The sequence below is a fragment of the Chrysochloris asiatica genome, unplaced genomic scaffold (genome assembly GCF_000296735.1).
Source record: "Chrysochloris asiatica unplaced genomic scaffold, ChrAsi1.0 scaffold00622, whole genome shotgun sequence".
Taxonomy (NCBI): domain Eukaryota; kingdom Metazoa; phylum Chordata; class Mammalia; order Afrosoricida; family Chrysochloridae; genus Chrysochloris; species Chrysochloris asiatica.
The window spans coordinates 276143-296168 of record NW_006409140.1 but is presented as its reverse complement, the minus strand read 5'-3'; the positions used below and the strand labels follow the sequence as shown (position 1 = coordinate 296168).

The 20026-nt window shown below is 38.4% G+C and overlaps 1 protein-coding gene across 1 annotated transcript in view; it reads left to right on the top strand.

The window, feature by feature from the left end:
• The window catches only part of BMS1 (BMS1 ribosome biogenesis factor), a gene marked incomplete at its 5' end in the record, with an annotated part of 35787 nt that extends 24778 nt beyond the window's left edge, over positions 1–11009 (top strand). The window contains 5 exons of the mRNA XM_006877824.1: positions 874–996; positions 1822–1969; positions 5592–5767; positions 9721–9882; positions 10779–11009. Of these exons, the coding sequence (XP_006877886.1) occupies positions 874–996; positions 1822–1969; positions 5592–5767; positions 9721–9882; positions 10779–11009 (840 nt within the window). The remainder of the gene's footprint in view (positions 1–873; positions 997–1821; positions 1970–5591; positions 5768–9720; positions 9883–10778) is intronic.
• Between the last annotated feature and the right edge of the window lie 9017 nt (positions 11010–20026).

Here is a 20026-nt window from a genome sequence, read left to right as displayed (position 1 = left end):
TACACTGCAAAGGCTCCGCGAGAGGCCTATTTCACTGGGCAAGTTCTAGAACCTCTTTTAGGTATTCCAATTAGCTATAGGTTGAAGATGGACTTACAAGCTTTCTATAATCATGTTTCCCCACATTCCTTTTTAATCAACTCAAGTGTCCCATTTTACAGTAGTAGGCAAGGGAAACCAGTACACATAAGACAGTCAAGCATCTTAGTATTATTTCCCCTCTTCAGACTATGCCTCGATCCCTGTATCACAGAGCCCTGTCTAAGGTTGAGCATGTATCACTATTTACTTCTGTCCCATTTAGCCCATGCAAACCTGTTTCAGTGTTCCCCTATCTACCTTGTTATACCACCCATCCCCCTTCTCGTGTACTGCCCTCCCCAGCACCCGAACTGTGATGTGTCTGCCTCTACCCTGTGCTTTACTGTCGCCTCCCTCCACCTTCCCCTAACCCCCCCACTCCAACCCCACTGGTAAACAACAAAGAAATTTGTCTTGTTTTTGTTTCTTCATTTTAGTATGGATATCTTTTCTTAAGTTTTTACAGTAATGGTTGTTGTTGTTGTTGTTATGTGCCATGGAGTCGGTTCCGACTCATAGCGACCCTGTACAGGGTTTCCGAGGCTGTAAATCTTTATGGAAGCAGAAAGCCTCATCTTTCTCCCGCAGAACAGCTGGTAGTTTCGAACTGCTGACCTTGCGGTTCGCAGCCTGACTTGTAACCACTACGCTACCCGAGCCATATTTATTAATGGTAGAAAAGCCATATTTATTAAGTAATTCATTACACCACCATACTTGATTGCATTGCAGGGTATTGTAAGTTTTCTCTTACTGATCTTTTTCCTATATTCAAATGTGGGTTCATTTTAGCCTGATTTCCGGATAGCTGCCACAGGAGTTGTCCTTGATCTCAATAAATCCATTACAATTATGAAGAAACTAAAGCTAACTGGATTTCCATATAAAATTTTCAAGAATACGTCATTCATTAAGGTTTGTTTCTCTATATAATTTTATATTTACTAACATGAGCAGGTTTCAAAAAGTTGGAAAAATGTATAGAAATATAATGGAATTTCTCCACAAATTTTTTGAAGCCTCTTCATTTATAATTAATTATAGATAACTAAAGCAAGAATCAAATACATATAAAATTTAGTTTCATGTTTTCAGACAAGGTTTTAAAATCTTTATTTATATATTTTTAACTTATTTATTACTTAATAATACTCAGAAATCATGAGGTGTGAAGTAAGACAGGGTTTAGCCATTGAGCCCATGATTCTTTCTGTGTGAGATATCTCAGAACTAATATGGAAAATTGGTAAGTTTGTCCACTAGATTGCATTTCTTTTTTGGGTTTTGTTATGAAAGAGGGATTTTTATGAGTTCCTCTTAATTGTCTAGAAAAATAGACAAAGCAGTTCACAAAAATGTTGTTTGTAAGGGTATAAAGAAAGTATGGATACCCATTGATAAAATTTTGGGAGGGTAGTTTTTATACATTTATTGAATATATCATTAGAGGGAATGTTCCCAGTAAAAACACAGTATTAAAATATTCTTGTACCTCAGTAGTAAGATTTGACTTGTAATTCAGCATTTTTAGAGGCCACCAAAGATTACCTTGGCCAGTTTAATTAAAAATAAATATATATTTGATCTTGTCTTCTACAAAGTCAAACATAGTAATGAGCCCACAACCAAGTTTTGATTAGTATTATTTTTGAACACCAAAAAAACCAAAGATGTATTTATGAACTAAGAATTAAAGTACCTGGTTTTATATATATGCTCCCCTTCCCCATTTGTCTATAGGGGATGTTTAATTCTGCCTTGGAAGTGGCCAAATTTGAAGGTGCTGTGATTCGAACTGTCAGTGGAATAAGGGGACAGATCAAGAAAGCACTCCGAACTCCAGAAGGAGCTTTCCGTGCCACCTTTGAGGACAAGTTGTTGATGAGTGGTAAATCTGCCTTGTGCTATTTTATTGATGTGTGTTCATTACTGATAATTAGCCAACATTGATGGATAATAGAGTTTAGGTCTTTTTTTTTCCAATGGAAAAAACAATTGTGTCTCTGGTGAAGCCAGCTACAGCAAAATGAAAACAAATTTAATTCACTAAATTGTGCTTGGTTCCATACATTAATTTTTTTTAAATGTTGTATTGTGAATTATGTGATAGTTTACATGGGAGAACATTTACTTTACATTCATCCTATTGTATATCATTTCATTGCTATGGTTACAATCCCCTCCATGCATCATCAACCAACCAAAAGGTATACCCTACAAGCCTGCCCCACCTGGTCATCAGCACACAGTCCCTCTTCCTTTCTGAGACTAGAGTCTCCAGCTGCTCCATCTGTCCATGTCATCGTCTCTGCCTCCATATCTGGTGTTACTGCTTCTCTGGGTAGGGTCCTGCTCTCCACTTTTTTCCTTTGATGGTCCCAGGGACCTCCACTCCTAGACTGCAAAGTCAATCACTTCCCTCCTTTTGCTACAAAATGCCTACCTTTACATTTACAAACCTCACAGTCAGTCCTGATAACAGTTATTCACTACTGTATCACAACAAACCTATCTGCATCTCCTTTCATCAGCCCTGACCAGATAGATTGGATACTACTCAGTACACCCTCTCCACACTCTCTGGATCTAGGCTCCCTCTTAAAAGCTTGTAAGCCAGTCACTTCTTGCCTTTCTAACCCCCTCCCCCTCCCCCCCATTTTGGGTAGCCAGTGTCCAAGTTGCCTATCCCTGTCTACTCTGAGTATGGAGGAGATGAGCATGATCTTCATTGTAAAGATTTCCCTCTTTTGAGCTACTGCATCTATAGGTGGATGTCAAGTTCATCAAATTGTATCAGCTTACTCTTTTTTTCCTCTTCTTTGTTCTAGTTGAGCTCTGATCATCCAGTCATTGAATCCAGGTCAAGTGGGTATTATCTGCAAGTGTGGGTGTTCTTGTGCATATTCTCTCTCTTCTTATCAGCTGGACACTTCACTCTCCACTCTAGTCCTCTGTAGCTATGTCACTGACTCTGGGCCCAAGAGTCCCCAGGTCTTGCCACACTGCTGGCCAACCAGGTCTCTACCAGGGTTCTGTTCTCGACTCTTCATTCTGTTGATTTCGTTCTGAGAGGTGCTGCCACGGATGTCAGTCTCTGGTTGTGGTATGTTCTTGTTGGTTCTCAGTCCATAGAGCTCCCTTTAGGGTGTTTTGTAGCTCGGGATTGGCTTTGGTAAAATCCCTTAGCTTCTGTTTATCCTGCAATGTTTTGATTACACCGTCATATTTGATTGATAGCTTTGCTGGATAAAGGATTCTTGGTTGGCATTTTTTTTCTTTCAGAGTTTTATATATGTCTCCCCATTGCCTTCTTTCTTGCATGGTTTCTGCTGAGAGAACTGAGCTTAATCTGACTTGCATGCCTTTGTATGTAACACTCTTCTTTTCCATAGCTGCTTTCAGGAGTGTCTCCTTATCTTTGATTTTGGAGAGATTGATTATGTTATGTCTCATTGATTTTCTTTTGGAGTCTGTCCTTGGGGTTCATTGAGCTTCTTGAATGTTTATCTTTTCACTTTTCAGGATGTTTGATAAATTTTCTTCAAGCAGTTCTTCAGTTATTTCGTCTGTGGACTTGAGTGATTCTTCTTGTTCTGGAATGCCGATAATTCTTAAGTTATTCTTCTTCGTTTTGTCCAACATGAATCTTAGACCTTCTTCAGATTTTTTTATCCTTTTTTCTGTTTGGTCTTCTATCTAAGTGGTATTGAAAGATTTGTCTTCCAGATCACTGGTTCTGTCTTCATTCTCTTCTGTTCTACTTCTTTGCCCTTTCAGTGTATTGTCTATTTCTGATATTCTATTATTGATCATTGGACCTCTTTCTGTAGGTTTTGAATTGTTTCCAGTGCTGTATCTATCAATCTTATTTGATTGTTCCTGTAGCACTTCCCTGATATCTTCCTTATTTTTCTCAACTCCATTGTAAAGTGTTTTGAAACACTTTATAATCATTTTTTCTGAATTCCTTCTCAGTCATTTCTAAGGCATCCCCTCCTTTCAGAATGGAGACCAGGTCTACCTCTAGGTCATTTGTCTCAGACATTTTATCTTGTTTTTAGACATGTGCTAATATGGTCATCTGCTTTTGCTTCTTGGACATGTTTAGTGTTTATCTGTGGCCTTAAAAATTAATTGAGTATGTGTTTTGGTATTTTTTGTGCTTTTTGGTTGCCTCTATGTAGATTCGATCAGGATGTGGGCTTCCCTTTTCACTCTTCTTATATGCTTAATTCAGAGTAGCTTTCATAGGTGTTGTCTGCCTCCCTGGTGTATGGCGGTTGGTAATAGTTCTTACCTGGAGTTTGGTGTTTTATGGAATGTAATTGTAGCTTGACTCTATGACAGCAGTTGCTGTCTTTTCTTGGGTAATGTAGGGAGAGAAAGAGTCCCCCAAAAGTGGAAGGGGGAGCATAAAACGGCAAAACAGCAACAACAAAAAAACAAGGGGATTAAAAGAAACAAACAACAACAACACAAACTAGATTGGATACTGTAGTCTATAATCGCAGAAAAGGGAAAGAAGGAAAAAAAATCTGTAGACTACTATGAGAATGACTTTAATGCTCTTTCAGCTACTTGCCTTCAAAGCTTTCTGATGGATTTCAAGATGCCACTGTTGTTATGTAGTACCTCAGGATTTAATTTAATTTTTGGCCTCTTTTGTTTTTAAACTCTCTTTCCCCTTTCCACACCCCTTTATCTGGCCTTTTCTGTATTAAAAACAAACAAACAAGAACAAACAGTTCAGGTCTAGCTGTTGGGCTGAGAATATCTGTGCACATGTGTGGCAGAAGAACCTACCAGTGGTGGGGATGTTGGGTGTCCACTCACTCAGGCACCCCCTCTATTCATCAGAATGGCGGTGTGCAAATAGTGGGGGATACAGGGTGGCCAATGAAGAAATACCAAAAAAAAAAGAAAATCAGAACAAAGGAAAACCAACAAAGTGTATTGCCCACCTTTGCTCTGAGGTTCCGGTGGCATTTTTCCATGATATGTCTGCTCCCCCTCTTGGTCTTGCCGTTTGTTCTTGCCCAAGTTGTCAGCTCTAGGCCATCAAGCCCGGCATGTTCAAAAGTACCTGATTTCTTACTTCTGCTACAAGTTCCACTAGCTATAAGCCTTCAAACTTTAAAAATATTCCTACGTATGTGGTTCCGAGTTTTGGAGCTCCACCCTGAATCTGCTTTGCTTGGTATTCTGTGGTATTGCTGACGGCGAACCTCACTGCACCTCTACCCTAGCCGCCATCATGCCCCGCCTCCCTAGAAATTAGGTCTTTAGACAAGTTCTCTATGACTCTCCTCAGCTCAAGCATTTTGGGCAGCTTGCTGGTTCACATGGTGTCTTTAGTTTTTTGTTCATATCCAGTAAAAAGAGTATTTCACTTATTAAGTCTTTCAAATATTGGACAACTAGGTAGAGAAGTATATGGTGCATATTTTTTTCTATTTGGTGAGCTGAATATGAATCTTCTTTTCAAAATGTTAAACTTTCTCTCTTTTTAGATATTGTTTTCATGAGAACGTGGTATCCTGTCTCCATTCCAGCCTTCTATAACCCAGTTACATCTTTGTTGAAACCAGTGGGTGAGAAAGACACCTGGTCAGGAATGAGGACAACAGGTCAACTCAGACTTGCACATGGTATCAAATTAAAGTCCAGCAAGGATTCTTTGTATAAGGTACAGGTTCTATGTATTATTTAAGAGGACAGCAAATGCTCGATAGACGTTGAGCAATATCGATGCTATTATACGTAATTGTAATATGATGGAATGGTCGTGTCAGAGGTCTTGTAACTTCATGAGGAGGAGCAATTAGCATTGACATCAACCCATGGTTAATTCTTATAACGCAGATGTCAAACGTACCTCCACCTCTAACCTTTTTACCCGTACTTACACCAGACATTCCTCCCATTATACTCTTTATGTCTTTGTTGAGTTTCATAATCATTGAAATGATCACACAGACCATACTCACAGTTATGGGGTTTATTAGGGAAGTAACAGGTTACAGTCAGGATCAGGAATAACCCAGGATACAGTTCTTTGGTCAGGACAGTTTACTTGTGTCCTCAGGTAGGCCTTCCCCCCCCCCTTTCTCTCAGCTCTGACCCCTTGGGGCAGCATCAAGCAAGTGTTACATAGCTGTTTAACTCTCCCAACCAGTGCCCAAAGACACTCTATTTTGCCATTAAGCCTCAGCTCTCTAGCTCCCATACATAATTGTGTCGGCCTTAGTTCTGCCACCGTTTCTCTGCTGATACTTCTCACCGTCTTTTGTTATCTTCAATGTAATAACTCTTCCTGTATTCTGAATCTAGGAGTTTTTCAGTACAGGGACCTTAGTTCCAAAGGATGCTTTCCACTCCTAGCTCTTCTCTCTTTGGTGGTGGTGAGGTCGCCCCCTTCCCATCTCTAGGATGGCTCATTTGAACTCTAGCTTAGGATAAGCACTAGACTGCATACCACAAGGTTGGCAGTTAGAGCCTGGTAGCCCTCCCCATAGTAGAAAGGTGAGACTTTCTGCTCCTGCACAGATTTGAAATCTTGGAAACCCTAACAGGGTTGCTATGAGTTGGAACCAACTACTGCACTTAAAACAGCAACAACCTACACAAAAGTTCTAATAAGCATCTTATATGCATTATTAGCATCTGCTTTGTCAGCCAAACATATTTTTTGTATGTTGTTTTTGTTAGGTTACATCAAGTTAATTCTGACTCATAATGACCCTGCATATCATCCTCATAGTTGTTGTTACATTTGATTCCATTGTTGTGGCCACTGTGTCAATCTCTCTTGCCTTATTATTTGCATTGATGTTGTCGTTAAGTACTGTGGAGTCAGTTCCAACTTAGAGCGACCCTGTAAAGGGTTTCTGAGGAATGACTGGCGGATTTGATTTGCTGACCTTGCAGTTAGTAGTCTAGTATTTATCCTACAGTGCCACACCAGAATGTTGTTGTTTAGTGCCATAGAGTCAGTTCTGACTCAGGGATTCTCTAGGGTTTCTGAGGAATGATTGGTGGGTTTGAACCACCGACCTTACAGTTCAAAGTGACCTTGCGGTCCAGTGTTTATCCGACAGTACCACACTAGGATGTTATTGTTAAGTGCCTTTGAGTTGGTTCCAACTTATAGCAACCCTGCATAGGGTTTCCAAGGAGTGGCTGATGAATTTGAACCACCAACCTTGTGGTTCAAACCAACCTTTGAATCCAGTGTATTATCCCATCACGCCGCACCAGGACTCCAATGCCTGATTGTGTTGGGGTCATACAGATTTTGCTAAGAAGTGCCATATGAAGCATTTTATTGTACTACAGCAATTTTATATGCTTTGAATTTCCAAGTATAAATTTGATTGAAAATACTATACATTCATAGAATATTTTAGAAGGAAAACAGGAAAGTGATAATAGTAGTTTTCTCTGGATTGGAGAGAAGACTTTAAATTTTCTTGTATATTTTTACTATATACATGTATACTTTTTTTAAACGTGAGTGTGTTGATTTTCATTGAAGCAATATAGGTTTTTATTTTTAACATGTGAACATACACACCCCAAAACCAACCCAAATCCACTGCCGTAGAGTTGATTCCAACTCACAGTGACCCTATATATTTTATAGGATTTCCAAAATTGTAAATCTTTATGGTAGCAAACAGCTTCATCTTTCTCCTGTGGAGCAACTAGTGGGTTTGAATTGCTTACCTTGCAGTTAGTAGTTCAGTACTTATCCTATAGTGCCACCAGAACTCCTTAACATATATGCAGAAAAGTACAAAAAGCATAAATGTATAGCTGGATGAATTTGCTACAAGCAATAATAGAATTTTTACCAGCACAGTAGACCTCAGCCTTCTCAAAGGCTGCTGATATCCCAGTTCGTTACATCTGAATCAGTTTTGTCTGATTTTGAGCTTTATAAAATATTATAAAAGTATTAATTATAAAGTACAATTTTGCCTGGTTTCTTTCATTAAGGACGAGGGTGAGTCAAAAATTATCTGCAGTCTGGTTATATATGTCCACAGCTGATGACAACATTAAGTGTGTGTGTGAAGTGATTCTGTTAAGTAGACAAGTGACATTGGATCATGTGGCAAATCATTTGCAAATCAGCTATGGCTTTGCCTATGAAATAATCCATGACAGATTTGGATTTTGAAAAGTTTATGTGAGATGGGTTCCAAATCAACTCTTGGAAGAGCATAAACAGAAGTGTTTGGATATCTGGAAACAAAATTTGAAATAATACTTGATAACAGGTAAATGTTGCTTTTAAAAAATGGTCACTGGTGATGAGACATGGTGTCATCACTAGGAGCCTGGAAGTAAATGGCAGAGTATGAAATGGAAACATCCTCAATCACTGACAAAAAGTCAACCATCAGCTGGAAAATTGATGTTAGCAGTTTTATGGGACTATCAATTGTTCCAGTGGAACACTATCAAGAAAAAGGTTCAACAATCAATAGTGCTTGTTACAGTGAAATGCTCGCTGAAGAGCTGAAGTCTAAATTTTGGCTTAAATGCAGAGGACTGCTATCTAAGAGCTTTGTAATCTTGCATGACAATGCACAGCCACAGACCTCTGCAAATACTTCTTTTTGAGGTGTTAAAGCATCATGCCTATTGTCCTGATCTTGCTCCATTGTACTTTCACCTGTTGGAGCCCCTAATAGCAGCCCTTTGAGCATGAAGATTCACCTCTGATGAACAGTTGAAGACAGCCGTTCATTTGTAGCTTGCAGCTCAGACTAAATATTTTTAAATAAGAGATTACAAAAGCTTGTTGACAGATGGATAAAGTGTATTGAAAAGCAAGAAGATTATGTCGAAAAACAATGTATTTGTCTTTTCTAAAAGTAGATTAAAATAATTCTACAGCCAGAGTGCAGATAATTTTTAACTCAACCTCATATTATAAAATTCATCCATCTTCCATATTTTTATGGCCAAATAATCAAATTCAAAGAGGTTTACAGTCCAGATAAAAAATGAAATTATTTTTATTAGCTGGGATATACCACTTCAGTGCCCCAAAGAAAAAGTTGGATTTTCCATGGTAAAAAACTTATTTATTTACCTGCTTTAAGATTTTATAGTTGCATACCATAGCAATTAAGGAGCTCTGATAGTACAGTGCAATGGTAACGAATCGGGCTGCTAACCTCAAGGTCAGCAGTTTGAAACTACCTGTGGCTCCATGGGAGAAAGAAGAGGCGTTCTGCTCCTGTAAAGATTTACAGCGTCGGAAACCCTGTGCAGGGTTGCTATGAATTGGAAACGACTCCACGGTACTTAACACCACCACCACCATAGGAATTGCCATAGTAGATTTCTTGACAGAATTATAAATATAACATTCAAGGGGATTTCAAAAAGTTCATGGAATTAAATGATGGTGGAATTTTTCCATAAACTTTTGACGTTCCTTCGCATGTATGTTCTTGTTTCGCCTGTTGTTCTGTATGTCCATATTTGATTGATGATTAAATCCGTATTTCTGATGGTCAGTAAACTGGTGGAAAAGTCAATCAGTGAAGATTTTATGCAAAAGCTTTTAAATATACTTAGAGCATAGTTTAAATGTGTTACACTTTGCTTTGTTTTTATTTTCAGCCGATAATGAGGCAAAAGAAACATTTTAATTCACTGCACATTCCAAAAGCCTTGCAAAAAGCCCTACCATTTAAGAACAAGCCCAAGATCCATGCAAAGGCAGGCAAGGTGCCAAAGGACAAGCAGAGACCAGTTGTCATACGGGAGCCTCACGAGAGAAAGGTAATGTGGAGGGATGGTCATTCATGTACTTGTCAAAATTATGTTTTCAATAGCACATTTGGAAAGGAAAAAGACCAGACTTTTTGAGACATGAGACCTGGAAGTTAAAGTCCTTAGTCCATTTCTGTTCTTTTGTTTAGTCATGTTCTGCCTTGTACGTTTTAATAGGTGCACAATAGGTGAATCATTCTGTTTCCAGTATAACTGATTCTGAACATTCCCTGTTAGGATCTGAGATAGAAACCAGCAAATCTAACAGTTTTGATAAACTTTCATGTGTATTGACAATACTGATCTATGTAGGTATTAGTTCTATCAAACAAGCAGGATAAATAGATTTATTTAACTGTATCCCCATCTTCTACTTTGCTTTCAGATATGGAGAAAACTTTTTATTTCTAAGGATAAATAAAAGCCTTTTAGAGGCAGAAATTTTTTCTTTGTCTTAATTACACATAGGATCCACAGTAATGAACAAAGGTGGTTTTATGACAAAGACCATTATATAATTGCAGTTGTTCCTTGATATCTACAGGGTATTTGGTTCCAGGATATTCCCTTCCCCCTAAACAAACCCCAAATCCATAGATGCTCAAGTCCCTTATGTAAAATGCATATTTGCATATAACCTACACACATCCTCCCATGTATTTTAAATCATCTCTAGATTACTTATAATACCTACTACATTTTGAATGCTATGCAAATAGCACTTTATGCTCCCTATATCTCCATATAAATTGTGATTTCCCAGCTTGGATTAATTTCCATTGGATTAGTAATGCATTTCAAATCATGGGTTAAGTTGTTTTAATATACCCCATGAAACTCTGATGAAAATTAAAACATGCTATAGCTGTAAGAATATTCTGATGTCCACTGGTTTTTCATATCAGATCCTTGCGTTGCTGGATGCTCTGAGTACAGTGCACAGTCATAAAATGAAAAAGGCCAAGGAACAACGGCATCTGCAGAATAAAGAGCACTTCAAAGTGAAGCAAAAGGAAGAACAAGAAAAGCTGACACAGCAGAAGGAGCTCAGGAAGAAGCTCTTCCGAATTCAGGGTCAGAAAGAAAGAAGAAATAAAAAGTCCAGCCTGAAAGGGAATGAGGAACAATTAAACTGAACTTCCCAGTTTATCTGCAAAAATGGACGGTCTTCAATATTACAGTATTTGAAAATAAGTCAGGATGTGGATATAAAATAGTATCATTATCAGTTTGCTCTACCTGTTCCAACCTCTTTTTTTGGTTTATGTTAAATAAATACCATTAAAATATTGTCTTGTAAATTTTGGCGTAGTGGTTTGTTTTCCTTAAGGTCTAATGCTTGACAAAGTTGATTGTGGATAATTGCTTCCTTTACTACCAGTTTCTTGGCGAGCCTTTCAGAAAGAAAAATACTAACTCAAATCCTTAGCATCAGTGTAAAATTATAGAGAATAGAAAAGGGTGTGTGAATGTTTTTGTTTTTGCCTACCGTAAAGTCTTTGATCACTGACCTTCATGGACATTTTGTATCTTATTTCGTGTTATCTGTACAGGGTCGCTATGAGTTGGAGCCAAGTCAATGGCATTTAACAACAACAAAGTATAGTATAGGAGTCTTGGTGTGGTGCTGTTGGATAAACACTGGACTGCTAACCACAAAGTTAGCAAATCCACTAGCCACCCTAGGAAAACCCTATACAGGATCACTGTGAGTTGGAACCAACTCAACAATATTTAACAACAACAATTTTAACATAAGATCTGGGTAATTGTAAATACTGTTAGTATACTTGTTTATGGAACTTGACTGTTATAAATACCCTTGTTTATGTACCTTTAGAACAGTCTATGGCAGACTCAGACAGAGACCACGGAAATTATCTATATGAAGTAGATTTTTGTATTGTGCATATGCATAACATTTGCCTAGTTACACTGCCTGTTTTCTTTCTACCAATGCTTACAACACACTGCCCCCATAGCAGTCTCCACTTCTTCATTGGGTTTCTTTTTTTCTTTTAAATTGAAAATTTTATTGAGATAATTGTAGATTCACATGCATTTATAAGAAACGTTAACCTTGCATACTTTGCTCAGTCTTCCCCAGTGGTAGCACTTGCAAAACTGTAGTTTAATGATACAATCAGGGTAGCCCCCTTGATAAAACCCACTGATTTTATTTTGTATTTTCTCAGTTTTATTTATGTTCATTTTTGTGTGTGTTTGAAAATGTGGTACACTTCACAAATTTGTGTGACATCCTTACATGAGATCATTTTAGCCTTATGCATATTATTCCAATTTTAATATGTACTGACAAAATATTATATGGGCCAAAGAAATTCACTAAGGGCCAGCCAGTGGATTTCTTAGTAGGATTGTGAGTAGTTGGCCAGTTGGCCCTGTCCACGAGGTACTGAGTTGTTAGATTTCTTTTTTAAGTGCTCAAAAATTAGACACGCATGAGGAACAGTTTTCTTTGTACTAAGTGATTATTACTATTCTTTGGGAGAGAGGTTCAGAGAATCCTGCCAGGGCTCAGCCTGTATGGGAAGTGACAGTTGAAATAGTGTGCCTAGACTGTTCTGAGGAACTCTGGTGTGAATTTTCCTCTATTCTTTGGGGACAGTGAGGAAAATCAGCATCCAATTTGTTAATAGGCATAAGGACTGGTGTATAAAAATATAAAATAATTTAAAACTGATTTCTATTCTATTATATGGCATAATTAATACATGTAAGAGGCACTAGCTATATAGATAGCTCACAAGGTCAGTCAGAACAGAGAAATTCTGGTTTCAGAAGTGCCCTATACAACAAAAAATATAAAAGAAGCAAAGCATTGTAGATAATATAGTCTCATTTTTATCCAAAAAAATGAAATCCTTTACTGATGAGAAAATAAAAGAATGTTTAAACACAATTGAAACTAATTGTCTTTCCTAAAGACAGTATGTCTTTAAATAAATCGTATCTGCTAATTTAAAAATCTTGGTTTATCATATTTGGAAAACAAGGTAAAATGAAAACTGCATATCAACATTAAAGTTTAGAACTTTACGTTGTCTGGAAATAATCATAAATTGAGGAATTATGGTATTTTTTTGTGCAGAATTTGTCCTGGTCAATCTCCAGCTAGCCAAATTAATAAAATACATTTGTGCATAGTTTTTGTAACTGAAAAAATTGCATCCATTTAAAGAGAAGTTATTGTAGTGCAGTGAACTGCTTCATATGTTTCTTCAACCCATAGTGTGTGTAACTCCCACCAAGTGAATTTTTCCTGATGGATCTGGGTAAGAGAAGGCAGGAATATGATGCTGGTGAATTATTGAGTGATTATTAACAGGGTTAAATGTGAATACTTGGAACTCTAGTGTGGGTATAAAATGAGAGAAGATACAAAAAGGGTAGTATAAGAGAATTGCTTCATGGTGATGCAATAGTTTTGTATTTTGATCATAGTAGTGGTTACACTAAAAAGGGAAATTTTTTGCATTGAAATATGTACATACAAATGCATATTAAGAGAATGGTGAAAACAGTAAGGCCTAATGTCTAGTTAACAATATTAACAATATTATAACATTATTGGTTTCTTGGTTCTTGGTTTTGATAATGTACTACAGTTGTAAAAGCTGTTACCATTGAAAGAAACTGACTGGAAGATACTCTGCATTATTTTAAAGAAAACTTTTTGAGAGTATAATAATTTCAAAATGAATTCTAGATTATAATCAGCTGTTAAAAGAAGGTTGGCTGTTAGAACACACCAGCAGCTCTGTGAACTAAAAAGTGGCAATCTGGTCTTTAAACATGGGGAAGATCTACTCTGTCCTATGAAATTGCTGAATCAGAGTCAACAGAATACAACAGCCATCTTTACTGGAGCAAGTCTCTAGGCCTTTTCTCCTGTGGAGTGACTGAGTGGGTTTCAGTCAACAACTTTTCAACTAGCAGCCAAGGGCTCCACAGTTGCGATACTATAGTATTGACTGGTGATTTCTGGTAAGTAAAGAAACAGCAGAAAACAATTTATAATTATTGTTCAATGTATTATTTTACAACAGAAATTTTTTTAAAAGTCTAATACAGTTAAAAAATGTCAAGTGCCATCAAGTTAGTTTCAAGTCACAGATCCAGTATAGCATTTCTGAGGAGTGACTGGTGGGTTTGAACTACTGACCTTTAGTTAAAAGCTAAAATACTTTGCAAAAAAATGGTTCCATTATCTAATTTCCTTTCTACCTTCAAAACACCGATTTTATGGTTAAATTGCTATTCTAACATACTAACAATGTAATAAACAGCCCTGCTTCTGTTTCCATAGAGTTTGCATTCTGGTGACATTTACTTTTGCTTTTGCAAAAACAATATCCAAACAATATCAAATTAATAAGATGTTGTTGTTGTTAAGTGCCGTTGACTCGGTTCCATAGCGACCCTGAACAGGGTTTCCGAGGCTATAAATCTTTACAGGAGCAGAAAGCCTCATCTTTCTCCCGCGGAGCAACTAGTAGTTTCGAACTGCTGACCGTGCGGTTTGCAGCCCGATTCGTAACCACTACGGTACCACTACGTAACCACTACGGTAAGGAGCTCTGGTAGTGTAGTGGTTACGAATCGGGCTGCGAACCTTAAGGTCAGTGGTTCGAAACTACCAGCCGCTCCGCGGAAGAAAGATGAGGCTTTCTACTCCCGTAAAGATTTACACCCTCGGAAACCCTGTACAGGGTCGCTACGGGTCGGAAACGACTCGATGGCACTTAACAACAACAACAACGGTACCAGAGCTCCTTAGTATTGAAAATTTTGTTTAAATAATACCCATTTTGACACTATTGTTATTAGGTGCCGTTGATTCCAACTCATAGAGAACCTTATGCACAACAGAATGAAACACTGCCTGGGCCTGCATCATACTCAAATGGTTGTTAAGCTTGAGCCCATTGCTGCTGCCACTGTGCCAGATGTATCTCATTGGGGGTCTTCCTCTTTTTCCCTGAACCTCCACTTTACCGAGCATGATGTCCTTTTCCATGACTGCCCCCCTCCTGACAATGTGTCTTAAGTCTCACCATACTGGCTTCCAAGGATCATTCTGGTTATATTTCTTGCAATATGGATTTGTTTGTTCTTCCAGCAATACACGGTACTTTTAATATTTTTCTCCAGCACCATAACTCAAATGCATCAATTCTTCTACAGTTCCGTATTCACTGTCCAACTTCAATACAAATGAGACTATTTAAAACTTTAATCCTCAAATTGACACCTTTGCTCTGAAGCACTTTGTGCAGCAGATTTGTCTAATATAATATGTTCTTGACTGCTTTTGATGGTGTTGAACCTAGCAAAAAGACTTGGACAATTTCAATCTTTTCTCCATTTATCATGTTATTCATTGCTCCAGTGGCGAAGATTTTTTTCACACTGAGCCATACCGAAGGCTATGGTCTTTGATCTTCATCAGTAAGTACTTCAAGTCCTCTTGAGTCTTCCTCTAATCCTGATGCCATGTTCGTCATAGAATCCAGCTTCTCCAATTTGCCTAGCATACAGACTGAATAAATATGGTGAAAGAATATAACCCTGGAGCACACCTTTCCTGATTTAAACCATTCATTGTCCTCTAGTTCTGTTGTAATGACTGACTCTAGGTCAATCAAAGTACAGGTCCTCATGAACACAAGTGTTTTGGAATACATCTCCACAGTGTGGTCCATAGCTTGTCATGATGTAAATAGTAGAAAGCCTCTGTATAGTCAATGAATTTCTGGCTCTTCTCTGTCAATTTACTATTGCAACCATTTTTGATGTGACTGGTTAGTTCGTTGCTACTTATTTGTTATTCAAACCTTAAGCAGTTTTCTCTCCTCTTCATCTTGTTTGCATTGGCTGGATTTTTATGAAATGGAAGTAAATTAACAAATTGCTAAGTGTGTGGAAGGAAATAGAAGCCTCAGTTTTAGAGGCATCCATTGTGGAAAAATGAATCATAGAACCTACCTCTTTTTATTAAAGCTCTGAAGGGCTCTTAGATAACCATCTTACAAATAAACTAAATCCATAAACTTGTCCAGGGGCGTATGGCTATTATCAACCAATTTCATTTACATGGTGGAATTATACTGAGCCCAACACCATAGACTGTCAATGTAACTTTTTTTGCTTTAAAATGGATAACTATGCATATAATTACACAGGAAATACAGAGTCCTGGTGTGGTGCTGGGGCCTAATGCTCTGGACTGCAAAGTTGGTTTGAATCACAAAGTCAGTGGCTCAAGTTTATGAGCTACTCCTTGGAAACCCTATATAGGGCCTCTATGGGTTGGAAATGAATGTACATTAGGATCAGATTATGATTCTTGGTATAACTGGATGCAGGGTGTTAACTCTACAAAATTGTCCTTGTGATAGGTGGGTCCCTTGGTGGGTGGTCAGTACTACCTGGGTATACATCTCAAAACCTGCCTGAACATTTTACTATCCCACTTTCTAGGTACTCTGGTTTAGATCCTGATAATTCCAGTAGTTGGGGAATTTCATTCTATTTGTGTTTGGAAGGAAGATGGTTTCTCTGTCAAGGTAAGAACAATAGAGCATGGGCATTCACGTGCCACTATATCTGGGGAATTCCAAATAATCCATGAACTTTCCCTGACTTCCAATGATACTCTGCCCACTTCTTGATTCTGGGCATAAACATTCTAGTGGCTGCTGGATTCCTCACATTACCATCCAAAATGTTATGTAGTTATCCAAAATATTTCATCAATGGTGAAAGAACGGGGAGGATTTTGGACAATCACTGAGAATCATGCAAAAAACATTAGACTCATTGGTCAATATGGTCATGGACCATAGCCCTCGACTATCTACAAGCAAAATGAACTCTGGTAGCATAGTTGTTATGTGTCAGGCTGCTAACCTCAAGGTCAGAAGTTTGAAACTACCAGCCATTCCATGGGAGAAAGATGAGACTTTCTGCTCTCATAAAGATTGACAGCCTCAGAACCTATACAGGATTGGGTTGCTGTGAGTTGGAACTGACTCCATGCTACACCACCAGCCAAAGGGGGGTGGTCTGTGCGGTTGCTAATACTCCCTGCCACCCATACATATATACAACAGGGAAAGTTGAAAAAGTACAACACAAACAGCAAGTAGTTACAAGAACAGAGAAATTTGTGATTACAAATAACATGTCTCCCCTCCATAACCTGGCTCAATCCATTGCTGGAACCCTTCGCTACTATATTGTTGTTGTTAGTGCTGTGGAGTTGGTCCTGACTTATAGTGACCCTGTATAGGGTTTTTGTGGAGCAGCTGGTGCGTTTGAACTGCTGACCTTGTGGTTCATACTTTAATGCCAATCCTACAGGACCACACCAGAAGTCCAGCTACTTTATCACTTCTGGTTATATATTGGCCTTGTATATTAATTTACTGAGCTCACCTCTTTTGTTCCTAAAAGAGTTGAAGCTTTTTCAACTCTTACCCAAGGATATTTTCCAATGTATGGTAAGCTTATTCCCCTTAAAACAATAGATCAGGCTAGACATACCTTCCAACAGCTGGTGTAACCGTCCCTTGTAGTCTGAACTATTCCAACATGTATCTGTGGCAACTCTTAACTTGAAGGTAGGAAGGACTGGAAACCACCCAAAGATGCCTATCCACAGCTGGAAGCCACTCTGAATGAGTCGTCATCCATATTCCTGAAGCATCAGTGTTAACTTTCTATTAGAGAGGCATGTTCGGCAGTTAGAATAGTAAAGAGGGGTTGGCTACAGGTCAACCATAGCGGACACCAGTTGTGTTTCACTCAATTAGAAAGTCCCGATAGGAGGAAGATTGGTAAAAGGACATTACCCCAAATTAGGCATGCACAAAAAAAGACAAGACTGATCTGATGTAATGGAGGAAGAGCTAATCATAATCCTATTGTAGTTAAGTTAGCATTGTGGTTAGCTTATGAATACAATTATAACAAACCATTATGGGAAGGAGTTACGTTAGACCCTGGAAGAAATGACCAATTATGGGTCTTAAATTATGATAGGAAAACAGGGATCAGGACATCCAGAGTGCCCCCTGGAGGACATACAGCATAAAAAGTTTCACTTTTAAGAACTCAGTTGGCACTCTCCTCACTTGTGAGATAGTAACCTGCTCTCATCTTTGTGAGAACGTATGTGCTTAATAAACCTCCATGCTTGCTCAAGCTTATGTCTCTGGCTTTTTCTGTGTGTGTGTTGTGTCTGTTGTTAAGTGTTGTTGAGTCAGTTATGACTCAGAGCAACTGTGTAGGGCTTCCGAGGAGCAACTGATGAGTTTGAAACACCAACCTTGCAGTCCAGTACATTATTCTGCAGCATCAAATCAGGACTCCATGTGTATGTTGTGCCTATGCCCTACCAATTCTTCATAGGGATAGTGGGATCAGACCAAGATTCCTCTTCCATGCAGTAGCAACTGTGATTTTGATTGATATTTCCTTACCTGGACTGCTAATTTCCAGGTCTGTGGTTCAAATACCCCACAATCCTTGGAAACCCAATTCAGGGTTTCTGTGAGTCAGAACTAACTGGATGTCATGTAATAACAACCTAATAATGGGGATGCACTGGGGTTTTGTAAGATAGCACTGGAGTGCAACCCAAAAGATTGGTAGATTGAGCCCACTAGTCACTTTACAGAAGAAAGATGAGGCTTTCTGTTCCTGCAAAGATTTATAGCTTTGGAAACCTTATACAAAGTTGCTGTTGAGTCAGACACAACTCAGTGACACCAATGAGAACAATCTAATGATTAATGATATTGGACATCATATTGGCAATTTGTATATCTCTCTTGGGGAAATGTCTATTTAATTCCTTCGCCCATATATTTAATTAGATTGGTTGTTATTTTGCTTTTTGTTTATCCTGAAATTGAATTCTTACAAGGTATGTTAGATGCCTCCAGTTGGTTTGGTTTCCTAGCAACCCTGCTTAGGGTTTACAATCCTGGCTGTAAACCTTTGTTGTTGTTTAGTGCCATCGACTTGGATCTGACCCATAGCAATCCATATAGGGCTTTCGAAGACCTTGCAGTCTAGCACATTAGCCCACAACACCACAGAAATCCATCTCTCCCACCCCTACTTGAGCAGCTGGTGGGTTTGACCTTGTGGCTAGCCAGTCCAAAACTTTCTACAGTGTTACCAGTGCTTTTTAAAAGATGTACTTCGCAAATATTTTCTCTCATTCTTTGGGCTTTCTTTGTACTTTCTTGGTAAAGTCCACTGAAGCATAAAGTTTTAAATTTTGATCAAGTTAAATTTACCTGTTTGTCTTATTACATGAGATTTTAGACTCATAAAAGAATACACTGTTGAAAATTAGATCTTTAATATTTTTTCTCCATTCAGATTTAATAGAAACTATAAAAGATTCAGTAGGTGGGATTTCTAAAGAGTGGGGTTTTGTGGTGGACTAGGCAGAAAGGCTGTGCTGACTCCCATAACTAAAAACACGGAAAACCAGGGAAAACAGATTCAGAAGACCCAGACTTCTAAACTGAAAATTAAGTTGTTTGAGTGCTTACCCAGAGTAAGATTTGGAGCATAATCAAGAAAGGAGGTAATTTTCTATTAGGGGTGTCCCACAACCATTTTTAACAAGTGAGCAGGTAAGGGGACTAGAGAACACTCCCAGTGCAGAAACCAGCCAGTGATCTGCAGAAACAAGAGGTGTAAGTGGGTTGCTTTTTTGCTTTGTCTACTTATCTCTGCACTGGTGATTTGCATCCCCCAGGGATGGTCCTACATCAGGTTTGCAATGCATGGGAGAATTGGCACTGTTCTGTACTTTGCCGGGTAGGGATCTGTGTCATGCAGATCCCTAGGCTCAAGGAAGAGACTGCTCCAGGAATCTCTTCCAAAGCGGACCTACCAACCTTGGTTTTTACTAGGAGAAACAGCTAAATGGACTTCAGGGGAGGGGACAAAAGGAAGGCCTGTGTTAGATCACATTGGCACAGAGGGAACATGTGAAAATTTTCAGTCATCTTTGAAAGCAAGATTCCATTAGGTGGTGCTAAAGAATGACTCATATTTTCCCTTGGTTTATGACTCATATTTCCCCTTGGTTTTTCTTTTGTTTTTT